The sequence below is a fragment of the Scophthalmus maximus genome, chromosome 19, assembly GCF_022379125.1.
Source record: "Scophthalmus maximus strain ysfricsl-2021 chromosome 19, ASM2237912v1, whole genome shotgun sequence".
Taxonomy (NCBI): domain Eukaryota; kingdom Metazoa; phylum Chordata; class Actinopteri; order Pleuronectiformes; family Scophthalmidae; genus Scophthalmus; species Scophthalmus maximus.
Genome location: NC_061533.1, coordinates 369,656 through 392,895, shown reverse-complemented (window position 1 = coordinate 392,895; position 23,240 = coordinate 369,656). Strand labels below are relative to the sequence as shown.

The 23,240-nt window shown below is 43.7% G+C and overlaps 1 protein-coding gene and 1 pseudogene across 2 annotated transcripts; one reads left to right on the top strand and one right to left on the bottom strand.

Annotated features, from left to right (window-relative positions):
• Positions 1-4,522: 4,522 nt before the first annotated feature.
• On the bottom strand, positions 4,523-9,367 carry LOC118313897 (annotated as a pseudogene).
• Positions 9,368-17,134: 7,767 nt separating this feature from the next.
• ccdc65 (coiled-coil domain containing 65) lies at positions 17,135-23,157 on the top strand. 2 transcript variants are annotated; one of them, XM_035638851.2, is made up of 9 exons: positions 17,135-17,337; positions 17,954-18,009; positions 18,435-18,607; positions 19,246-19,413; positions 19,482-19,651; positions 20,024-20,363; positions 20,598-20,816; positions 20,907-21,032; positions 21,691-23,157. In XM_035638851.2, the coding sequence occupies exons 3-9, from the start codon at positions 18,464-18,466 to the stop codon at positions 21,964-21,966; spliced, it is 1,443 nt and encodes a 480-aa protein (XP_035494744.2). In that variant the 5' UTR covers positions 17,135-17,337; positions 17,954-18,009; positions 18,435-18,463; the 3' UTR covers positions 21,967-23,157. The 2 variants fall into 2 exon arrangements, with proteins under 2 accessions (XP_035494744.2, XP_035494745.2); XM_035638852.2 differs by lacking the exon at positions 17,135-17,337 and having other exon boundaries at positions 17,855-18,009; positions 20,907-21,039; positions 21,691-21,828.
• Positions 23,158-23,240: the final 83 nt, after the last annotated feature.

Here is a 23,240-nt window from a genome sequence, read left to right as displayed (position 1 = left end):
GGAGGTGTTCCAGGCACGTCCAGCTGGGAAGAGACCTCGGGGTAGACCCAGGACTAGGTGGAGAGATATATCTCCACACTGGCCTGGGAACGCCTCGGGATCCCCCAGTCAGTGCTGGTTAATGTGGCCCGGGAAAGGGAAGTTTGGGGCCCCCTACTGAATCTGCTGCCCCCGCGACCCGACCCCGGATAAGCGGTTGAAGATGAGATGAGAGATGAACCTTCAATCTTCAGCCCATTGGTGTTGATTCAACAATTTGCCTGATCTGCTTTTCTCTCCTCACTTTCCGCCATCTGCTGCAATACAGCTAGTATGTATCCAAAATAATGGGAACCACAGTGTAGTCAACATACATCTTTGCCAAGACTTTCGGAATGCAAGAAAATCTGTGTTTTTTGAATTGTTTAAGCTTTGAACCTAACAACTTTGACTACTCCTACTTCTACTACCCCTACTTTGTAGTAAGGGTATTAGCCCCTACCTAAAATGGTGAAAGTCGAGAATAATATTGTATCATACAATTAGTGGGATAACATTGAGTTAATATGTATTGAATGTTACCCCTGGGGAAATACAACACAGTGGATGTGCTATTGGTAAAATTACATTGTTTTTGGAAAAAGTAAAAAATTGTAAAAGTTACAATGTGTTTTGTAATGCAGTTAAATACGCGTACACCTGATTCCTAATTCTCATGCCTGAGGCTGTGTGGAGGACTTGATAATGATGACGATGATTATTCGAATGCATCCTATCTCCTGATAGGCCACTTGATTGCAGGTTTATCATTGTCACATTGAGGAAATCTTACAGTGTGATTGATGTCTCTGATGATTTTTTTCATGTGTCCTTTTATGTGTGAATACTCACACCAATAATTATTCTACAAAAAGCTTTTTGGTCTTTGTTGGCACTTCTCCACAATTCAATTGTTCCTTCAACAATATAATTACAAGACTGTTCATCTTCTTCACTTCTTCCAACATGAAAACATCTTCTACATTAATCTGAAAAAAATCACATCCCTGGACAGTTGCTTGATTCAGATTTTTACCACTAAGGAGATATTGCTGTAACATTATGAAAGCTGTGTCCCCCAATCCTTGCTACATTCTACAATATGCTGCATGTATGTACTACATACAGACTAAATGTCAGACCAACTGACATTACCATCAAGTATCACTAGCAGGGCTAAATTATAGAAACAAAAATCTACCATCCATGATCAATGCAAACATGCAATTCCACATTCAGCCTAAATCAATGTAAATAACTACACCTAAACACACTACCAATCTGTTCCAAATCCAGAAGCAGGTCATAAAAACATATGAATGCTAGCCTGCTAGCCAGTGGTACCGTCAAGAGACCCCCCACGAAATCACTGCTTAACTATATTTGTCGTTTTTTTTTACTTAATGATGATAGTATGTGAACTGCAACCTAACATAATCCAAAACACAAACAAACCAGGAATCGTGAGTGTCTGCGAGCAACATCTCAGCAATGATACTATGGATGAAGTGGACATGCATGGTTAAATTATATGCAATATGGCTACTGAGAAGAGGGACACAGTGTGTTTTTACTCACTTTGTCACACATCACTACCCTTATCCCTAATGTATATAATCAATTCTCCATGAATACACATTGAATTTAGCAAAATGTGTACACTGTAAGCAAAGTGGGAAACAGCCTGATGTAAGTGAAATGGAATAATTGATGGAGTGGACTCTGAATCAGGAAGACGGAAACTGTGGATGTCTTAAGCAGAAGTATTTATTATAAGAGCTCAATATTGAGGAGAATTCCGGTTCGCTACACAGATCAACAGGTTCACAGTGTTCTGCGTCGCAAGATAGTCTGCCCATCCGCGGTCTCTGTAGTGTATCTAGCTTTGAGTAATGTCCTCATCTCACCGCAACTATGACCCCTCGAGTGAGATATGAGCTGCTCAATGATTGTTTCGGCCATAGATAAGATGACCTTGCTTGGTGCCTGAGAAGACTCATCTTAAGAGTTTCTCAGGAAGGATAGATGGAAATTCCTCAACAGTTCCTCCCTGTTGTTGACTTGTTCAACACACAAACATTAATAAGATAAGGACCGGGAAAGGTGTCAGTCTTGAAAATCCAAGCACTTAAAAGAAAAGACAATAAAATTGTAAACAGAAATCAAAGGCATTGAGCTCAAGGACAGCATCCCCAAAGGTGTGAATGACCTTCCGACCATAGCCAGGCGTCAAGGGGGCACTCACATCAAACCTCTCTGCTAATCAGAGTAAAAGACGGACTGCCAATAATACCACTGACCGGTGGATGTTTAAATCCCAGTAGCCACTCTCATCCTGAAGATGTCTTCATTCCTGATATTTAAACATGTATTCATTATTTTATTCATTTGGATCTTTATCCATTCGGATCAACACATCACCAATTCTTTTCTCTCATGGTCAGATAGGTATCACAAATCTAAACAAAATGAATCAATTAATCAATTAAGTCTAGTAAAACAGAATCAAACAATGATATATATATATATATATATATATATATATATATATTTTTTTTTTTACCATCTGTTATTCATTTGTTATTTTACTTCATGTTATGATAAATATAAGACAAAATATTCCTCTTGGGGAATCTTGGGTGTTAGGACAGCAAAATGGATAGCAGAAATTGCATTTTAATTGTTCATATGAATTGCTATATTGGTAATTTGTTTTTTTCAGAGTGTGTATGTGATTTATACTCATCCTCCTTCTCTTCAGTTGGAATCGCACCTTTGCATTTCTCTGATTGCTCCTCTGTGGATCATTATCACAAGAAAATCACTCCAAATCAGTAAAGACAGTTATAATCAGTCTCGGGCCTTTTCAGGCCTCTTACCACATTACGTGTGCTCAACCTTTGACCCATGAGGTGGTTCTCGTCATCAGTTAACACCTGAGAGGGTTCTCTGAGACGGAGAGATTTGATTAACACATTTGTCTGCTTTTAAATTTATAGAAACATGAAACCCCCACGATGTTTCCAGGAATCTGTGGAGGACCTGTAAATGAAATCTTTTTAGTACCACTGTTAGTTTGTTAATTTGCTAGTTTTGTTAACATGCAATATACATACAATATCATACAATATCATACACTCATATAGTCTTCTCCTCATCAGTCGAGAGAAGTGTGACCTTTTGGGGTGATACTCTCTGTAACTCAGGAGGACTTAGTTCAGTTGCTGCATTCTCTGTACTGCGGATTTCACTAACAAGGAACACGCCTCCAGGTTTGGAACAACAATGATTAAATTACAGTTTGAATATTGCGCTGAGGGAGAAAAAAAGGGGGGGGGGATGAGGGGTCGAGGGATGAAGGGATGAGAGATGAAGGGTCAAGGGGTCGAGGGATGAGGGGTCGAGGGATGAGGTTAGAGGGATGGTAGGATGTGGGATGGATGGTAATGAGATGGGATGGAACCGGGGGTGTGAGACTCTGGATGGGGGTGCAGTCCCTACGTCGAGGTTCTGGAAAACCCCCAAAAGAGCTTCAGAGAGACAGTTGCATGTGAGCGTTTCTGATGTCGTGTGGGTCATTACGTATGTAAGTGAGGTAGGCTCTGGATGACCAGCGCCCGAGAATTTTAATCATGTGATACGGGATTCCCTGCTTGGAGGTGGAAGAAGCAGCTCCGATTCTAAAGGAATGCCCGGAAAATGACTCGGGGGATTCCGGATCTGCGGAGGATCTGGCGTAGGTGATGATGGAACCAGAAACGAGTGGCGGCTTGGCCTGACTCTGAGATGAATAGCAGGTCGTGGGATGAAGCCATGCTGGCTAGTCTTATGTTTACTTGGTCGCGGATAAGTTCATATGGGCTTGTGTATGAGTTTAGTCAAAAAAGGTTGATGGGTTTAGATGGACCGTACTTATTGGTCTTGCTGTGTTTGAGATGAAAGATAAGCATATCGGGGGAACGGATGGAAATGTCGGAGATGGTGACGTGTCGTTCCGGGTGGAAGTCGAGGGTAGTAGAAGTGAACTCGGAGCAGTGGAGGAAACCGAAGAATGCCAGGAGGAACATGGATTCTAAGGCATTATCTATCTGAGGGGTCAGATAGCCTGAGCGAAGGGTTCTGATGCAGCGTGAGAGGAGATCTGAAGTGAGCGGTGAGCGTTTAGGCTCTGGATGTGGTTCGGTTTTACGTAAACCTTTGAGAAGAATGCAAATGTGTGATGGAGATGTAGCTGGGCATGGTGATCCTGAAGACCGTTTATATAGGAAGTTTATTCCACTGATGTAGGCTCGTATAGTAGTGGTTTTGACCTTGAGAATGGAATGAGCATAGGTGATTAAGTTGGAAATGGTCATTACGTCTAGTGACGGGAACGGGATGTTTAGAGAGGTGTGGAAAGCTTTGAAGCCGTTCCAACCGGTCAGATACAATGAGAGTGTGCGGGGAGCGATGCTGCTGAGGATGGCGTCTTAGGAAATGGTGGTCAGATGTTCTAATTGTTGGGTTAGTTGAAGATGTTGGCTGAAAACGGTGGGACAGGAGTTGGAAGAGGGTCGGAGGCCGGCGCCAATTGTCTGAATTTCTGGAAGGAGAAACGAGAGAGTGAGTCAGCTATGGAATTTTTATGACCTGGAATGTGGAATGCTCTGATGAGGAACTGGTTCTGGGCAGTAATCAGGGTGAGCTTTCGCACAAACTACATGATGTCTAGGCATTGAGATCGTCCTTTAATGATGATGTCGACTGCTGCGCTGTTGTCAGAGTAGATGGCGATGGTCTTTTTTGACCACTCGTGCCCCCAAAGAAGGGTTGCGTTGATCACTGAGTACATTTCGTAAATTGTTGAGGAAGGAGAAAGTGAAGCGAACTTGGGGGGCCACTCTGCTGCAAACCATCTGCCAGCGTGATTTCGGCCGATTGATGGAGCTGCGTCGGTGAACAGTTGGATGTCGTCTGGTTTGGTTATGTGGTCATCGTAAAAGAAAGAGATGCCGTTCCAGGAAGACAGGAATTGATGCCACAATTTGAACTCCATCTTGCAAGAGCCGTCTAGCGAGACGTGGTCGTGGAGGGATGCGACGGAGGCGGCGATGGAAAGGAGGTGTGACAAAAAGGATCGACCTTGGGGAATGATGCGGATTGCAAAGGAAAGGTTGCCTAGCAGTGAGAGAAGTTGCTTTGTTGTGCAACCGGAGGCCAGGAGGAAGTTGGAAATTAAGAGGGAGATCCAATGGATTTTCTCGGGGGCAGGGATGCAAGGAGGGAGACTGAGTTTAGGTTGATTCCGAGGAATTCCAGAGAGGTGCTGGGTCCTGCTGTCTTATCCATGGCGAGGGGGACGCCGAGTTCTCTGAAAGCTGTGGTGATAGTAGTAAGCCCGTGTGGGGGGTGAAGCCCGTGTGGGGGTGAAGAAGATAGAGTGATGGTTAGGAAGTCGTCCAGTAGGTGGATGACGAATGGGATTTTGTGGATGTTGGTCAAGAGCCAGCACAGTGCTTCGGACAAGGATTCGAACATTTTTGGACTGCTCTTGCACCCGAAGGTCAGACGCACTCCAAAATAGTAAGCACCCTTCCAGAGGACACAGAAGAGCTGCCAGTAGTCGGGGTGGATGGGGAGGACCACTGGTGATGTCCGCTTTTGACAGCCAGGCTCCTTGGCCTGCGAGGCGAATGAGGGTAGTGGCGTGGTCGATGGTTGTGTATTGCACAGAGAAGTCTGATCTGGGAATGAGGCTGTTAATGCTGGGGACCGAGGATCTGTGGGGTGCTGAGAGGTCTCTCGTTTCCGGAATATTTTTGGGTTGCTATGCCAATGGGGCTGACCCTGAAAATGGGAGCGGGTGGGCTGGAGAACGGACCGATCATGAATGATTGTTTCACCTCTTTGTCCAGGAGTCTGTCTATGGTATCGAGGTCGAAAGTTGCTGATTGCAGGTTGTGGCATGTGTATGAGGTGACTGGCAGGGCTTTCACACCTGGGTTCCACCCAGGTGTGAAAGCCCAGGTGTGAAACCGTGAAGTCCAGGTGTGAAACCTTGTATGAGGAAGTTAACGAATCTGCGGTCAGGGAATTTTGGTGGTGTTGTGCACGAGCACCATGGGTATAGGACAACTTCGGCCTACATGTTAGCTCAGAAGCCTGACCGCATGGTCTTCTGAAGAAAGGGAACGCCAAGACCCCTGGACCCCCGCGGCGACCTGCGGAGACCCCGCATCTCCCACCTGAGGGCGTGGTTTGGACATAGCCCAACTCGCATCCCTCATTGGCAGAGACCCACACGGCACCGCGAGGGGTCGCGCGACGTCACAGACTCTATAAAACATTGCGATGCCCACCAATCATCGCTCTCCAGGAAAGAAACCCACTTTGATAAGGTGGGTTCCTCTGACCTACAAAAGGAGGCAACCACTTCTAAATCTAGACTTCATCCACCGCGACGATCACTCTATAACCCAGAAGAAGTGACCGTGCACACAGCTGAACCAGGCCCCAGGATTCCCGACTTCGCCGGACGAATCGGAATCCGCTTATTTTTTTTCCTCTTCTTTGTGTGCGTTTGGAAACACAAACCTCACTGGTACCGAGACAAGAGCCGCCGAGACGGAACACTCTGTCTATTGATTCCTGCAGAAGGAAAGATCTGAACCCACAGTCTTTCAACCGAGTCGACCGCCGGTCAGTCGCCGCATCCAAGGATGGACCACACACGCTTGTTCCCCCGCAAGGAGTACAGTAAGAGGCTTTAGCTCTGGGCAGAACGTAGATTATCTATGTGTGTTTCAGTAAGTTAACTTACTGTGTATTGTTGCGAAGTTTGTACCGGACCTCCGTGTCCAGTTTATTGCTGCTATAATAACCGCGTTATTATCAGTGTTGCTTGACTGTGATTTGTGTCCGACCACGTCGGACTATTGTGTGTTGCTCTGCCATCGTGTCTGAACTCAGCACGCTGTCGTCTGTTTAAAGACCAGAGACGCGCCGGCTCACAAGCTGAGCCGCTGCGCCCCTACGTCCCAGACCAGGTGCTGGACCTCAGTCATCATCGCATGAGCCTTACTGCTGCTTTCCCTTTGCTTTCCTACTAACAAACATTTACACACACTCGTGGTTGCTGGAGAGATTCTGGTCCAAAGTTAACTTCGTCCCTATCTCTCCTTTGTTAGTCACATGTTTAAAGGTAGCCGCCGTTTAACTTGAGGTCTCACGCCCCACCTTTCTCTGGCGCCACGTGACTTCCCAGGTCACGTCCGCCATCTTGTTCCTCCTCCCCCTTTCACGGGCACACGCCTGTGCACACACACCAGATATGAACATTTTGAGTGAACACCTTTAATTCTTGAGACTGAATTAACGATTTGGTTATTGGTCCCGGTTTCCGGGTGGTGCCCCATTGCTATTAACATTGATTAATAAGCTCTATTGATATTCATAATTCATAATTATCTTTGATAATTATAAATTATTGCTGATAACCAAATTAGCCCAAACCGATGCACAACAGTGGCTAATGTGGTGATGTTAATAGGGGTGTTGGGGTACTTACAAGAGTTAAGCTTGGTGGGGTTGTGGGGGAAGGTGGCCCTGGCGTGGGCTCCGCCGCAGAAGGAGCAGGTGTGCAGGAAACAGCAGCTTGAGGCGCTGCATCCGAGGTCGTTAAAGTTGTTGCAGACCATCCTCCCACCCTGATAGAGGACTGGTCTGCCTCTTCGATCTATGCCTTTGGGAAAAGAGCCGAGAGGGGCTGACTGACTTGTGAAAGGTTTGGGAGTGATGGATGGTGGGGGTGTGGCGGTGTGTGTGCTACGGGAGGTGTCTGTGGTCCTGATGTGTGGCGCTGAGGTGATAGGGATGGAGACGGTGAGTGTGCATGCTGAGGCTGGATGCAATGGTGCACCACACTGGTCGCAGGCTAACCCTCAGGCTGCGAAGACCCGGCAGTAAAGCTCGGGATCGGGTGCTACCCAGAAAGTTCCCTGGTTAAATTGCTAGATGCGCCCCGCGCCTTGGGAGGCGAAGAGTATATGGTAGGTATAGAACCCATAACCCCTGAACCGCAGGGCCAAGTCCACAATCAAGGACAGGTAGTCCTCCAGTTCTGACCTGCGGTCTGGGAAGGCTGAACATAAGATGTCTCTGTACAGGGAGAAAGAGAAGGTGAATTCAACGGCTGTGAGCTACTTGGATCGTGATGGAAGTGTTTCTTTCAATTGTAACAGTCTGAAAATGGTTTGCAGTTCCTTGGGGATGTGGGGATTGCATGACGATGGGTGATTTAATGTGGCGAGGTCAACGTAATTACCGGCGAGGATCTGTTGCCTGATCGAAGTTGGCACAGGGGATGGTCTGGCTAGGACGGCTGGGCGTGCGGGAGGTAGTGCTGTGGAAGAAGAAAGTTGAGGAAGCAAGGGTAGGCTATGGGTGGAGCTGAGGGAATGGTAGCTGCGTTTTGTGAGGGAAAAAAGGCATTTACAACATGTGGGGATGGGGTAGGTGGGGTGGGGGGGAAGCAGATGCTAGAAGATAGTAGCCTGCGGAACCTATACAGGGTTGTAGGGGCAGTCTGAGTATTAGAATAGATTGGTACAGAGGTGGAGGGGGGGCGACGTGGCTGAAGCTGCAGGATTAGCAAAGGCCGAAAGAGAAGAGGAAAGGATGTTGGGATGGAAGGATGCATGTGCTCGGGTAGTTTGTGGCCGAGGGAAGACGAAATAGGGATGAGGCTGGTGTGAGGGGGAGAGAGTTTGAGAAGGATCGGTTACGACCTGGCCCGTGAGGTGGGCTGAAGTGGAAGGCTGGTTGTTGTGGGAAGAATGATGCGCCGTGACGTCGTCGTCGCCGATGCTGCGCACCCGGCGTGATGAACCCGGTGATGGCGTCTGGCTGTGATTCGGACAGGAGGTTGAAAAGTTTGCCTTTTTTGTTGGAGCGTTGGAACAGTATTTTTTGTCTGCGGAGTGCGGCTCACAGCCGACCGATGGTCCAGTCTGCTACATTTAGCGGTGGAGAACGGCTTGAGTGTGGCCGAGTCGAGCTTGAGTCCTGGTTGCCTCGCCTGTCAGTGCCAGCTCCTGGAGCGAGCCGGGGAGATTTCTCTGGTAGAAGGGTCGCCTGTGGGACGTCGGAGGCGAGGTCGTCCCCTGCTGCTCGGAGGTGTCGGGCCGACGACGTTGGAATTCCTGGAGGATGAGCGATCTGGACGACCGGGTAGGTGTATTTCGGATCGTAAACGGGGAATCTGGCGGGGTGGGGGAGCCGTGGGTGGAGGAGACTCCAGCACTTCGGTGGGTTCCGGGTCGTTCTCGAAAGGGTCGCTGTCGGACGGGTTTAGCTGGAGTTCAAGGGCCATGCTGTTAGAGGTTCGAAGTTTTGTCAGTCTGTGCTTGTCGCGCGAGAACTGAGTCAAAGAGGGAGGGGATGGAACAGGTGAGCTTAAATACTTTCTGTACGGAAATGATCAGAGTTTGAGGCGTGGCCCCTGTTCCCGAACTTAGTTATTAAACTTCATGAAATATAGAACAATGGTTAAGTTCATTCTCTCATTCTTACTTTCATTCATAGCCTTGACAGCTTGGCATATGTATCTAATCTATTTTCATACTTAATGATAATAACAATTGACTATTTTAATTCTGATAATAATGATAATGACTTTTTCAGTTTATTGTAACACATTACTACTTTTTTCTGATGGAGGCTGTAAGTGGTCGTATTTCCACTGAACTTTCTTTTACCTGTATTCAATATCGTATGCGACATTTGTGTGATGCCTGGTGCAAATAATTTTAACCCTAATTCATTCCCCCTTTTCCTACATGTGTCGGACCATGTGAAAACATGGGCCAAAACATGAAGGAAGGAACTTTACTCTTTAACCAGAATGCAGGCCCTGATGAGAGCATATAATTCTGCCTTTAGACAGTGAATTGCTTCCATTACTTCGCAGTCTCCCACCTCAGCACCACCAGGTGTTTGTTATCTTTAAATCCATCAATTTACAAAAATCAGATGTGCAGCCCTGCATAAACAACATAAACAACACAGACAACAGTCGTGACCAAGTACTATACTAGTGTCTCTTTTTCTTAAAAACAGTCCAGTGTCTCTCAACTCTCTGTTGTCTGCCTATGTAAGGGCACTGCATGCCTCTCTCAATGTTGATGTCATTTCTCACCGCTGCCACACAAAACTTGAAAAGGACTCCAAATGTCTTTGGAGCTAATCTGGCCCAGTCATTTGTCTGCCCTTACTGTGTGTAAAAGCTAACACAAATGCTGGCTGTCTCAATGGTATAGATAAAAATTAACTCAGGTCAAAGACTGTGCAGTACTAGAATTATCAGCAAAATATTTGTACTTTTTAAAAAGATTAACTTTTTTTTTTTTTAAACAAAGCCTCATTGAAGACACCTCAGGTGCTCATGTCTGAAATATTGACTGTATGCTGAATGGATAATCACAAAGATGAAGGTCATGTCAAGTCTGGCAACTTTTAGCAATACAGTCATCAACAGATTTAAAATTTAATCTCTTTTATTCTTTAATCTCTGTAATCAGGAATGGTTAAATATAATCTTATTAACTTCAACAGTAAGGTTGGGTCTTCATAATGATCAATAAATGAATTTTAACTGCTCATAATTTAGAATGTTTATCTAAATCCTTGCATTCCCTGTCTTTCCCACTGCTGACTGTGTGTGTGTGTGTGTGTGTGTGTGTGTGTGTGTTCAGCCTCTGTGTCTTAGTGTATGGCACACAATGTTGAAAGACATCTGCCAGTGTTTTGTTTTTGGGCATTTAAAGGAATGCAAAACATCTCCTATTGTTATTTGAAATTTACAACTTAATCTTCATCATTATTTTGTAAGGGTATTGTCTATCATTCTTTTCAGGCTTGATAAGTTCTTTACTTTAATAATTTTTTCTGTAAACTTTATCAATATATACGTATCTGAAATCCCAGACTCTTCTTTACTGGGTTAAAAAAACTGAGCTCTCTCTCTGAGAGAGCATTTACTTCATCAATCAACTGTTTACATTCTTCAGAACTCTTGCTCACACATTCATATACATTCAATTTCTTGTTGCTCTGCTCTGTGGCCCGATAAATCCTGGATTAAGTTCTCCCGCTACATTTTTGAGCAGGTCTCCCATTGTGTGCTCCCATTGGCCGAGCCTCACAGACCTCCTCCTCTGTCCTGTGACGTCATCGTAATCCGAGCCACTCTAAAAAATGCTTCTTCAATATTGTGTCTGTATAATAGCTGCGACATATTGAATGAACTACTTCTCGTTTGTAAAAAACACTGTTTCTAATTTAAAGCTTTTTTTAAATTAGTCATTTTATCTTTGCCTTTTACATCTCATTTGAAACTGCATTGTCATGTTTCTTAGTCTCATGCATATATTTTAACACATCAATGGACCACAACGCATGAACACTGTCATCCTGTCCGTCTACTAGCAATGCTGCATTCTGGGCGACAACTTTGTTGCATTTGAATCATGAGGTCGTACTTATCTATGTGTGTTTCTTTGCATTTTACGATTTTTGTCTTCTGTGGACTGATTTGTAATACTTTCACACATTCACTGCATACACATTTATAACAAACATCGGCCTTCATCACAAACAACATAAATTTCTCCATAATAAATAGTGCTGCTGCATCAAAAGGTCTCCAGTTTTAACATTAAAATAATAAATTAGTTCTTATACAAGAACTCATAGCAACTCCATATTCGGTTGCTGTCATCTAAAGACCTATGTGTTGAAAAGTGATCAAAAGATTTTTATTATGTCAAACGCCATGGGCGTGACCTAGCAGCAAAGTTTGTTGTTGCTCATTAATAGAAGATCTTTCTCTGCCTTGCAGGTTGACCAGATCCGTCTCACACTTCCTCAGAGAACACTTTGATGATGTCATGTGGAGACGTCAGTGAAGTTTCATCTGACGCCTTCCCCGTGGCGTGGCGGCGAATATCGATGTGCCACCATGAAATATCAGACTACCATAACTCCACTCCACTTGCTCATTTCTTCACCAACTCTCTCAGGAATTATTTTAGTCCCACCCTCAACACATTTGCATGGCAATATTGACCCACGGTCATAGTGCCACTTACTGACAATAGAAAGTATGACTCGTGCCAAACATCATACGATTAACATGGTGCACTCAACACATTGTGTACGCGGGATGTGAAATCCGCAACACGCCCGACTTGCAACAAGTGAGTGAGGGCCCGCTTGACACTGCGCGCAAAAAAAAAATTTGGTTGACTTGTCTACTTGATAATGTGCAGCTAGCTCTCGTGTCAAAGAAACTGAATTGACACTACACTTTCAGAATCAAAATTAATAAGTATTTTTTAACATGGGTAGAAATTAAGATATTCAAGGCACAATGAAATCTCAGGAAAGCATGTTTTAGATGGATGATTTACTGAAACAAGTGGATCCCTGCCTGGACCCATTAAAAAAAACTTCAAGACCGTAACCAGCAAAGAAACCCAAGTCTCGTGCCTGCTATGAGAATGATGGTCATCCTGTTCCCAATTCTCTTCTAACAGAAATAGAAATTAGAAAATGCAAGAAGAGCCTTTCAGTCTGCTGCAGTCACTTGAGACTGACAGATAAAAATAACACAAAAGTGTCAGTCACTTTGAATTCATGGGGAGACAAGTGAAAAATGTGTCAAGCTAAGTTGAAACCCTATAGAATAAAGTGAACCCCAGGGCACAAACAGACAGACCAAATATACAAAAGTGGTTTCTTTAAACAGAGTTTCAATTTTTTTCATCTACAAAACAAAAAAAGTTCCAAGATACTTACAATAGACAATAATGGTTGGCCCATAAAAGAGGTCAACAGAACTAATCTCAAGCAGTAAAAATGACAACTGAGTAGCAGTAATTGGCCTGACAAACTTCTTCTTTATATGGCAGTCTAGATGCATTGATGGCATATTGCTGCACCCCTCAGTCTCATCACCACCATGACAACAGTTGAAGGATGGAACTCTTTTCTCCAGGTGTTTTTGATCCAAGTATGGTTGATAAAATAAATTTCTCCTCTGATCTCAGGGCGAAATTGTGGCTCACGACTTAAGAGTCGTTGGCGGTTTGATCCCAGCTTTCGTCAGTCCAAATGAATTCATACACATGCAGTTGTGTCCTTGGCCAAGACACTTAACCCTAACTTGCCTCTGATGGCTCTTCCGACAGTGTATGATTGTGTATGAATGGGACAGAAAAATGTGCGGTAAATCGCAGCACTGTATGAATGGGTGTGAATGGGTGAATGTGACTTTCCTGTAAAACGCTTTGAGTGCTCTATATCACTATAACTCCGCTAGTTCTCCTGCATTTTGTTAAATAATATAAGCAAAGGAAGAAAAAATAGAGAGAACATGTTATATGGTCTCAATCAGGGTCAGTTCACTTTAAAGCCCACAGTGGTGTTGTGCGTGGACATTGGTAAGTACCATTTGTCTATGGTGGTATTTATTTAAAAGACCAGTTGAAACAACGATATCTAATCTAACAAACAAATTATATACAAGTCTGAGTGTGTGTGTGTGTGTGTGTGTGTGTGTGTGTGTGTGTGTGTGTGTGTGTGTGTGTGTGTCTGTGTGAGGTCGAATTGTCCTTCCTATCTATTCCTTGACCTCAGTGAAAAAGGTCATGAGGTCAAGGAAAGGTGTAAAGGAGGACTGAAAGGACATAGGAAAATGCCGACATCACTGCTTAGAGAATCCGACTCGACTTTCACTATACTACGTCATCACGCGACGGTGGATGTCATTGACTTGCCTCTGCTGTGGTGAAACTACAAATATCCAAAGATGAATTACAAAAAACACAGCGGCTCCAACAGAATGTTTCATTGTGTTTTACCACCATGTGACATCAGATGTAAATGATTCATATGTAACAGTATCTGACATGATGACATGCATCTCTTCTGGGTCATATTCGTACTCTTCTACTTATTGTACTTCTACTACGGATTGAATCGTTTACGTCTGTGCATGGCGCGTCACGTTAAATATCGCTGCCGCAATGAATTGTGGGGCATCTAAATCTCCTTACTCTCCTAAAAGAAGCTCAAGTGAACCCGATGCTAAAGGAGATAGGAAAGGAAGCAGCTCCTTTCCTATGCATTTAGAGAATCTGAACAGCTCTTATCTGGCTGCTGATCAAATACTTCCAGGTCACGTCAAGATTAAGAAAACTTCCTAAGCCAATTTGACAATTCGACTTCACCCTAAGTGTCTGTGAGTACACAGACTAGGTGGCTGCAAAGGTCAAATGTCAGAGAAGTACTACAAACAAGACGGCGGTAAACAAAGAAACAACAAAATGGCAGCATCAGAGGTGTCGGCTCGGCCACATGCTGTGCTTCTTTGATAAGGCAGGACAAAGATTGTCAGGTTAAAAGAGGGTTAGTCACAGGGTACTAAAATCACATTAACTTATGAACAAGTATAACAAAACCACTTGGTGAACACATTGACTCAAATCAATACAGTATGGTTAAACATTCCTATGCTTAGCTGTGTTGCATTATGCTATGCTGTATGCCAAGTTACATTACCAAGTCCATGGAAAAGAAGGAAGGTCCTTTTGGGATGCTAGTTGTGTGTCCAGAAAGATGCAGCAGTTGTGCTGTGTGGTTTCAGTGTCCTTTTGTGTCCTCCACAGAGTTAGAGCTCAACACTAACTCTGCGTGGTGGTTCCTGAGCTTGATCAGTTGACCAGACTTTGTGTCGGCCACTGATGTAAAACCAAACTTTCCAGCCTTGGTTGGTCCTATGGCAGGCTTTCGCATCACTGCCTTTTGGAAGTCGTAGCAGTCTGCTTCTGGCAGGCTTGCATGAAGATCAGGGTCCTCAAAGAGCAGTGGTTTCTCCCAGAGGAGAAAGAGAGGTCTTTTGTCTCCGTTGAGGGGTTGGAGAAGAGTGGAAAGAGACTGCAGCAGGGTCGCTGGGGTTTTATCGGCCTATTGACCCCCTGGGGTCTGGGACACACGGTGACCAATGGCAGCTGGAGTTCACACCCAAGGTGTGATAAGTGAAGCATTCTGGGAATCAGAGTTTTCACTACAGTGGCTCAATTGTTTAATATGGTTTGCTCTTCCTCCCACAAAAACCCAGCAATTATCTAACTAGGAAAAACTCATCTCCCTGTGATACAGGAGTAATATGATACAGTACAATTAGCAAACAACTTGTCAAAAGAGAGGTGCTTTCATATTGGAGTATACCCACCCACACAGACCAGTACCTGCACTTTGACTCACACCATACACTGGAACACAAACTGGGAGTTATCAGAACTCATAATGTATCCACCAGTGCCCAAGGCCAGGAGAAGGGGCACAGGCACCTGAAGGAGGCACTTAAAGTTTGTGGATACCATAACTGGACTCTTGTGAAAATCGCTACAAGATCCAAGAAAAACATCAGTTCATTGGATGGTGAAGAGAAGAAGAATAGGCATAACAACATAGCGATCCAAATGTGTCTGGTCTATCTGAAAAAGGATCTTCAACAAACACATTATCCATTAACACATTGAGACAAAGACTGGTTCACCCCAGAGACTGCACACCACACACGCACAACACACAGAGAAAAGCAACTTAGTATGTGCAGTCCAATGCAGCGAGGAAGGTGCCAACATTTATTTTGGAGAAACAAAACAACCATTAAACAAATGCGTGGCACAATAGAGCCAGCTCCTCGGCGACATTTAAAGGACAAGGGACACTCCTTTGTAGAAACAGATGAACATATTCTGGACAGGGAAGGCAGGTGGTTTGAAAGAGGACTGAAGGAAGCCATCTATGTTCAAACAGAGAAACCATCCCTCAACAGAGAAGGAGGCCTGAGATGCCATCTTTCTCCCACTTACAATGCTGCATGTCCTTTCATCTCTTCCCAGGAGACTTAAAGATAACTTAACCTCCTATGACATCACCTGTGTACACAGGGGACCCCAAGACTCTAACGACCCTTGTTACAACAGTTTCACTGACAGACGTTCAAACCGTCTGGAGCATTAACACTGTCCACATCTCACAGAGGTTAAATACCTGGTATTCACCACAACTTAGTTAGAACTCTTTATATACAGTCTATGGTTAGAACTGAAGAAGCCTCTTGGATGGAGTGACGTAGTGGGAGTGGGGGAATCTATCAAACAGCGCTAATGCAGTTCCCAGAGAGGAGCTTTTTAAAGCTGAAACAGAGGAAAGCCCTACTGGTCTTTCTGTGATCAGTATTTTGCATCAAGGAAGGCAAGAAAGGTCAGGATTGAGATAATTGTTATGCAATGTGTGCAACAGTAGTGTGTTGTTCAACTTGTGTAATATATGATTTGTGCAATTTAGTTTTATTTGTGTGTTTTGTTAGCAATATGTTATAATTCAATTTGAATAGGTAGTCATTTAATTCTTTATTTCATTTGCATATATGGTACAATTTTTTCCTGTTCTTTGCACTTTATGGTTGTATATAATTGTACATATATAATTATATAGACAATGTCAATAAAAATGTTATTTCTGAATGGTTTGGGGGTAACAATTATTTTTTATTTGTTGGAGGAGGTGTAACGGGTGTGTTTAGGACCCAATTGCAGTACTCGAGAATATACAGGTATAGTTGGTAATGACCTTTATTTACGTCACACAGGAATCAAAGCAGTTATGTAGCACAGGATAGAGTTCAGAGCAGGCTGCGAGTCTCTGGAGCCTCCCAGGTGAGTCGACTCAGCCGAGTCGAACGGGAGTACACGTGGCAATAGTTCAGCCGAGGAATCGCCGTACTCACTGAGCGGCTCAAAACCTGGTTCGAAACCAGAAGAGCCGATCAGCAGAGCAGACAAACCAGAGAGGGACAGGCGAGAGGGAGGGTCGAGGCCAGGCGGGGAGTCGAGGAGCTGTAGCAGGGATTCACCAAACAGCCCAGGGGAGAGGCAGACAGAAACCAGGAGGGACGGAACGAAGCACGTGGGCGGGGACAGAAGGCTGAGGTGATATCCGGAAAGGCGACAAGATGGGGTAGTCAGAGGTAGGCAGGGTCGATACCAGGAAAACAGTCCGAACAACGTTGGAGAGTCATGCATGAGAACAATGAACAATCTGGCAGTGAGTGCATGGTGGAGAGCAGCATATGTAGTTGGTTGATTGTAGACCAGAGGCAGCTCTGGTAACAGGTGAGTGGAGTTGGCTTGATGAAGAGGGAGTGGCTGGCAGACAGGTGAGGAGGAGGAGGGGCAGGTGGAAAAGTACTCGGAGCATGAGATGACTGAGGTGAGGAGAATGCAGACTGTGACGGGGGGCTTCAGGACGTGTTTGCCTAGGGCGCCAAACAATCTAGAACCGCCACTGATCGTGTCTAATATGACCTGGATGAATGAGAATCTCCAAAGACAGTACTTAATTGTGCAGTGTGTCTCCTGTGATTGATCTCTGATCAGGTCATTGATCATAATTAATTTTTAATTACTTTATACACTTGTTGCTTTTATTCTGTAAATCTAAAGATTGATTGATCCACAGATGATGTGATGCCTTTGTCATAGATCTGCTATAATAAACAAGGTTGGATTATTTCCTGTCAATCATTCACATATTCCACGTGTTTGTCTGTTGATAAGGATATCGATACATGTATTGATGAATATATTGATACAGATATCGACTGTGTGTCACTGTATCGCCATCAAATTAAAAAGACAATCCCCTGGCTTCTATTTACTGAATATATAATGGATGACAGTGACGCTCTCACTCTTTCTGTTCTGGACGTGACGTGTTGCCTCTAACGCTGTTGCTATGGTGACTGAACGCAAACACATCGCTGGCTGTTTGTCAAGCTCATGGATATATATGCTCCTACACCTTTCCTGTTTTTTTCCATCTTTAGACTACGGCTCCAGAGAACCAGAGAACTCCAGACAACAGTAAAGAAAGAAACGCACAGTGAGTGTCCCGCTGAACAGTTTTTTATTGAGAGAGAAAGAAACGTGCTGCAGAAAGCGTTTACATTACGACGTTAAAAAACTACCAACTGTTTTTGTTGTGAAAATATTCTATAAAAGGTGCTTCTAAAGTTTCACCTAACGTATGTCTGAGTTACTTTTCAGATTTTAACATGAAAAAAAGACTGTTATATAAAATACACTGTAAAAGATTGAATCCGTGGTTAGCCTTCCTTTTTTTAACTTGTGAACTTAAACACTCCTACATGAGTTGCTTGTTGTTCTGAAAACACATTTTACCTTCAATAAAAAGTTATTATTGAATAACTCAACAGTAGAACTTTCGGAAGCCATTAAATCCTGGTGTTCCTGTATGTGTCATTTATATATGACCTTATTTTCTATTGTTTGTGATGTGTGTCACAGTGAGATATTAAAGGAAGCAGCCTCAAGACATGACCAAGAAAGTGAAGAAAGGTGGAGGAGGTAAAGGTGGCGGAAAGACGGAGGAGGAGAAGGGTCTGTACCTGCAGCAGAGAGCTCAGGCCGAGGATGAGATGGCCAAGAAGAAAGAGGAGATACTCACTCTGTTCCTGAAGGTAACACACCTCAAATCACTGATGAGGGACGTCATTATCAATGACTGGATATAAAGATGATCAATGACTGTAAATAAAGATGATCAATTACTGTGTATAATGATGATAGACAACCAATTACTGTATGTAAAGACAATCAATGACTAGATGAAGACAACCAATTACTGGATGTAAAGACAATCAATGACTGTATATAAAGAAGATCAGTGACTGTAAAGAAGATCAATGTCTGTTTATACAGATCTGTGACTGTATATAAAGACAATCAATGACTGTATACAAAGATGACCAGTGACTGTAAATAAAGATGACCAATGACTGTATATAAAGATGGACAACAAGTCTCCACTTCCTCTCGAGCAAACATGAAAGATATCTTAGATACTGGCGCCGCCATCTTGTGCTGGTGCCGTCATTTAGAGCCAGAGTCCGCTCATACATTTCCCATCTGCTAACATAGAGGGGACAGGGTTTATGACCTATATTGCAGCCAGCCAACAGGGTGCGATCCAGGTGATTTGGCATCACTTTGGGGAGCTGTCATGTTGTCCACCTTTATGTACAGTCTATGTGTGAAACTGATTTTTGAATGTTTCTGGCAAGCAGCTCTTCTAAGATTTTTCTCTCTTTGAAACCAGGACAAGTTGCAGAAGGAGGAGAAGAACTCTGCAGTGAACCTGCTGAAGCTGAACGAAGGCTGGAGGACGATTCTCCGTCAGACTCAACCTGCTGAGCTCCGTAAAGACGCCGTCGTCCTCCGTCAGACATTTGAGAAGCAGCTGGACGGCATGGATGATGTCATCAAGGTGAGCAGCTACCACGACTGATGACAGCTGACCCTCAGGATGCTACCTCTTGTGTGTTTGTTTTGCAGCTTCTGGAGGGTGACCTACGGGACACGGAACGTCAGTCGGCTCAGGTGCGGCGTGTTCACCTGCAGCATGTCGAGCGTCTGTGGGCTCAGCAGGAAAAACGGCTGACATTTCTGCAGGAGCACTGGGAGAAGAACCTGCAGCACCTGAGCTCCGGGTTCCACTCTGAGAGGTAAGTCTGAGGAGCCACAGTTCCCCCTGCAGAGATAACACATGACTGGCAGCTCTCCCTTTAGAAGAAATTTATAATTGGATGAAATATCATTTTAGAATTTAGGAAAAATACAGTGGAGCTACATTTCACAGGAAAGAGCATTTATTCAACAAGTGAAATTACAAAGCAGCACAAAAAATAAAACCTTTACCAGTGAAACGCAAAACAAGTCGCAACAAATAAATGCAAAATGATGAGACACAAAACAAATGATACGTTTGATCAAAGTGGAGGAATTATGGAATTAGGTTATGATGTTGATATATCTAACAGAAAGGTGAAAGTGTCACTTGAAGCATCAGATGAGTTTTGATCGGTGTGTGCTTTCAGGAAGCAGATGCTGGAACACTCTCGGCAGCAGCAATCTTATCTGGAACACTCAAGTTTCACTGTGGAGCAGCAACACAAAGAAGTGATGGATGAAATCCACAAACTGTACAGTGAAAGCATGGCGTCGTACCAGAGAGCTCACGAGGATCGCGTACATCACAGAACCAGTTCTGCTCTGGTCCGGGAGGGTGACACGGCGTTGAAAGACAAGACTCGTCAGCACCAGGAGACTCAGCAGCTCCACCGCAGAGAAGCTAAAGACCTGGACGACCTGATCGTCAAAAACCAGCAGTACATTCAGATGACGGAAGAAAGCAGGAAGAAGGTCAAAGGGCTGCAGGTTAGTTCAGAGACAGAACAGGTAACTGTTAGATGGAGTGTTTCTGAAGTCTTTACCAGGTAAGGATGAATGTTTGTGGAGAAAATCATTGTGAATCAATCCACTAAATATGTCTGATTGTTTCCATCTCGATCCACTAATTATTCTCTGAAATCAGTGAAAATATTCTATCTCACAATGTTTTAACATCATGACCTGCATCGTTTTCTCTTGTCTGTTTTTTCTTTCTCTCAGGACAAAGTCTTTCAGCTCAGGTGGAAGCTGAACACCAGTAAAGCAGAAAATGAGTCGATGGAACGAAATCTGACAGCCGCCAGTAACGAGGTGAACCAAAAGGCTCATAAGATTCAGGATCAGCTGACCTGGGATCACGCAGGGACGAGGAAACAGCTCGTCAACCTCACCTTGCAGAGCAACGACGCCACCAAGAAACTGCAGGTGGTCATCGCCAAGGTAAAATCCCTCACACCTTTGTCTGTTTGCTGACATACCAACAACAACCACATCACCTGTGTTTGCTCTGTTTTCACGTTGCTGTTTCAGGGTGAGAGGGATTTACGCATCGCTGAAATGTGCTGTAAGCTGGAGAGAAAGCTGGAGAACGTCTTCACGTCGTCGCCATTAGCTGAAGATGATCACAGATCTGTGACGGAGGAGGAAGCAGAAAAGGTGGGATGTGAGTGAAGAGGTACTGATCTTGTCTGGAAAGTGATGTTCTCAGGGATGGATGGAAAAAAAGGAGAACGTCACTCAGCAGAGGTCAAACCTCAACGGTCGCCTTATGAAACCAGATTTAAATCCACCAGATCCAGATTTTTATTTGGATCAAATCATGGACTCATAGAATCAGTCCACTAAATATGTCTGAAAACTACTGAACAGATTTCCAGTAAACTTGGTGGAAGGATGGAACAAGGACCAAGAAAGAATCCATAAAATGTCGCTGTGGATCTTGACAAAGGGGTGGATCCAGGATTTATTTATTTATTTTACATTGTGTGTTTTTTACATTACCACTGATTTCACAGAGAATAATTCATGGATATAGATGAAAACAATAAGACATTCAGTGGACTGATTCTATGAGTGTGAGAGGTTTGGTGTTTGATTGAATTGAGGGACTGTTGTTATTGGTGGACGTCTGAGATCAACGGACAAATGTAAAGGCAGTGTTACCACCACCACCCTGTATAAAAGATTGAGGATAAAACTTAATGTGATTTGTGAAACCTAACCCTAACAAGTCCCCCCCCCCCCCCCAAACCAGTAAACCAAGCGGAAACACTGAAAGGTGTAACTGTGGCCTGACCTATTTCTCCATCTGCAGGAGACGTGTGAGTTTGCAGAGTTGCAACAGGTGATGTGGCGCATCAACGCCGCTGTGCTGCATAGAGAGGCTCTGAAAAGAGGCAGAGAGGACCTGAGGACAGAAAACCAGCAGCTAAAGCTTCTACTGCGCCAGCACCTCAGCGACTACATCCTCGACGGACGACACACCCTGCTCACTGTGCACTGGGCCCCAACCACGACGGTCCCACCGGACACCGACAGACGCCACAACGTCATCGAGGCCGCTCACGTCGTCAGACACAACAACATCTGATATGGTTCAAAAGATCATGTCTGGAAACTGGGGTTACTTAAAAATACTGTGATTTTATTTTAACTCTTTTCTTTGCTGAAATATTCAGAATGAAAATAATTTTATTGTAAAACATTTGAACATAAGGTCCAGTTTTTTTCTGGAGCTTTCAGTCGTTTCCCTCAGTCCTCTTCAGTGACATAACTCACTCAGTTTGCGTAAAATACATTTTAAAATGTTCCATTTCATGAGCTGCCCCAAAGTATGTGGACAGATGAACATTACGTAATATATGTTATTCATTTGCTGGTTATTATTTTGTTTTGATTAATTGTTAAATCTACAAACTCTAAAAAGTGAAAAAGAGAACCAGCCTTGAAAAAAACTTAAATATTCTATTTACTAAAAAATAATGAAAACCAAAAGCAGCTAATTCTCATATTTGAGAAGCTGAAACTATCCTTTTTTTTGCAATAGATTTCAACTATTTTATATCAACTTTAATTGTTTGTAAACTGTCTGAATTTAGAAATAGTTTAGATAACGTTCAGGATCGTAATGGTCACTTGCTTTAGCTGGAATTGGATCAGACAAATAGTGTGATAATGTGAACTTAGTTGGCCTTTTATGGACTGGCTTCATGAAGTTCATCAGTCTACACTCAGGGATCCACAATGACAAAGTGAAAAAATGTTTTAAGAGAATTTTTTTAACAAAGTATTTTTAAAAATCTAACCTGAAATTAATTATCCTTAAGCTGTCTCGAACTTGACTGGAGTCCACCTGTGGTAAACTGAATTGAGACCCACATTTGTGTATATCAGGTCCCACACCTCACTCTGTATGTCAGGGCCAAAAAGTAATTTAGTCAACAGCATATTTTTTCAGTTTACTCAGCTCAGTCCCAATAACTGTTTGGTTTTAAAAATGTGTTTTCATTTTTTTAAGGATCGTGAAATAAAATAGCCCAATCACATCAAGATTAGAAGAAAATCTAATTTTTTAATGTCTGTTTGCTGCTGGGGTTGTATTTCCTTCTTTTCACAGAATTCAACAGAATGTGGAATTTGCCCAGGGCTGGCCAAACTTTTGCATACAACTGTATATGACATTGACATATTCTTTATTCTGTTTCAATAATAATGAGGCACAGTGTGGTATTTCCAACAAGTCAATATCACTGTTACAACAAATAAATCTGCTCAAATGTGATGACGTTCCCCAGTTCAAGCTACAGGAGGCAAAAAACAAACATTTGTATGTGACATGTAGCAGATGCAAATGAACTGTGAAGC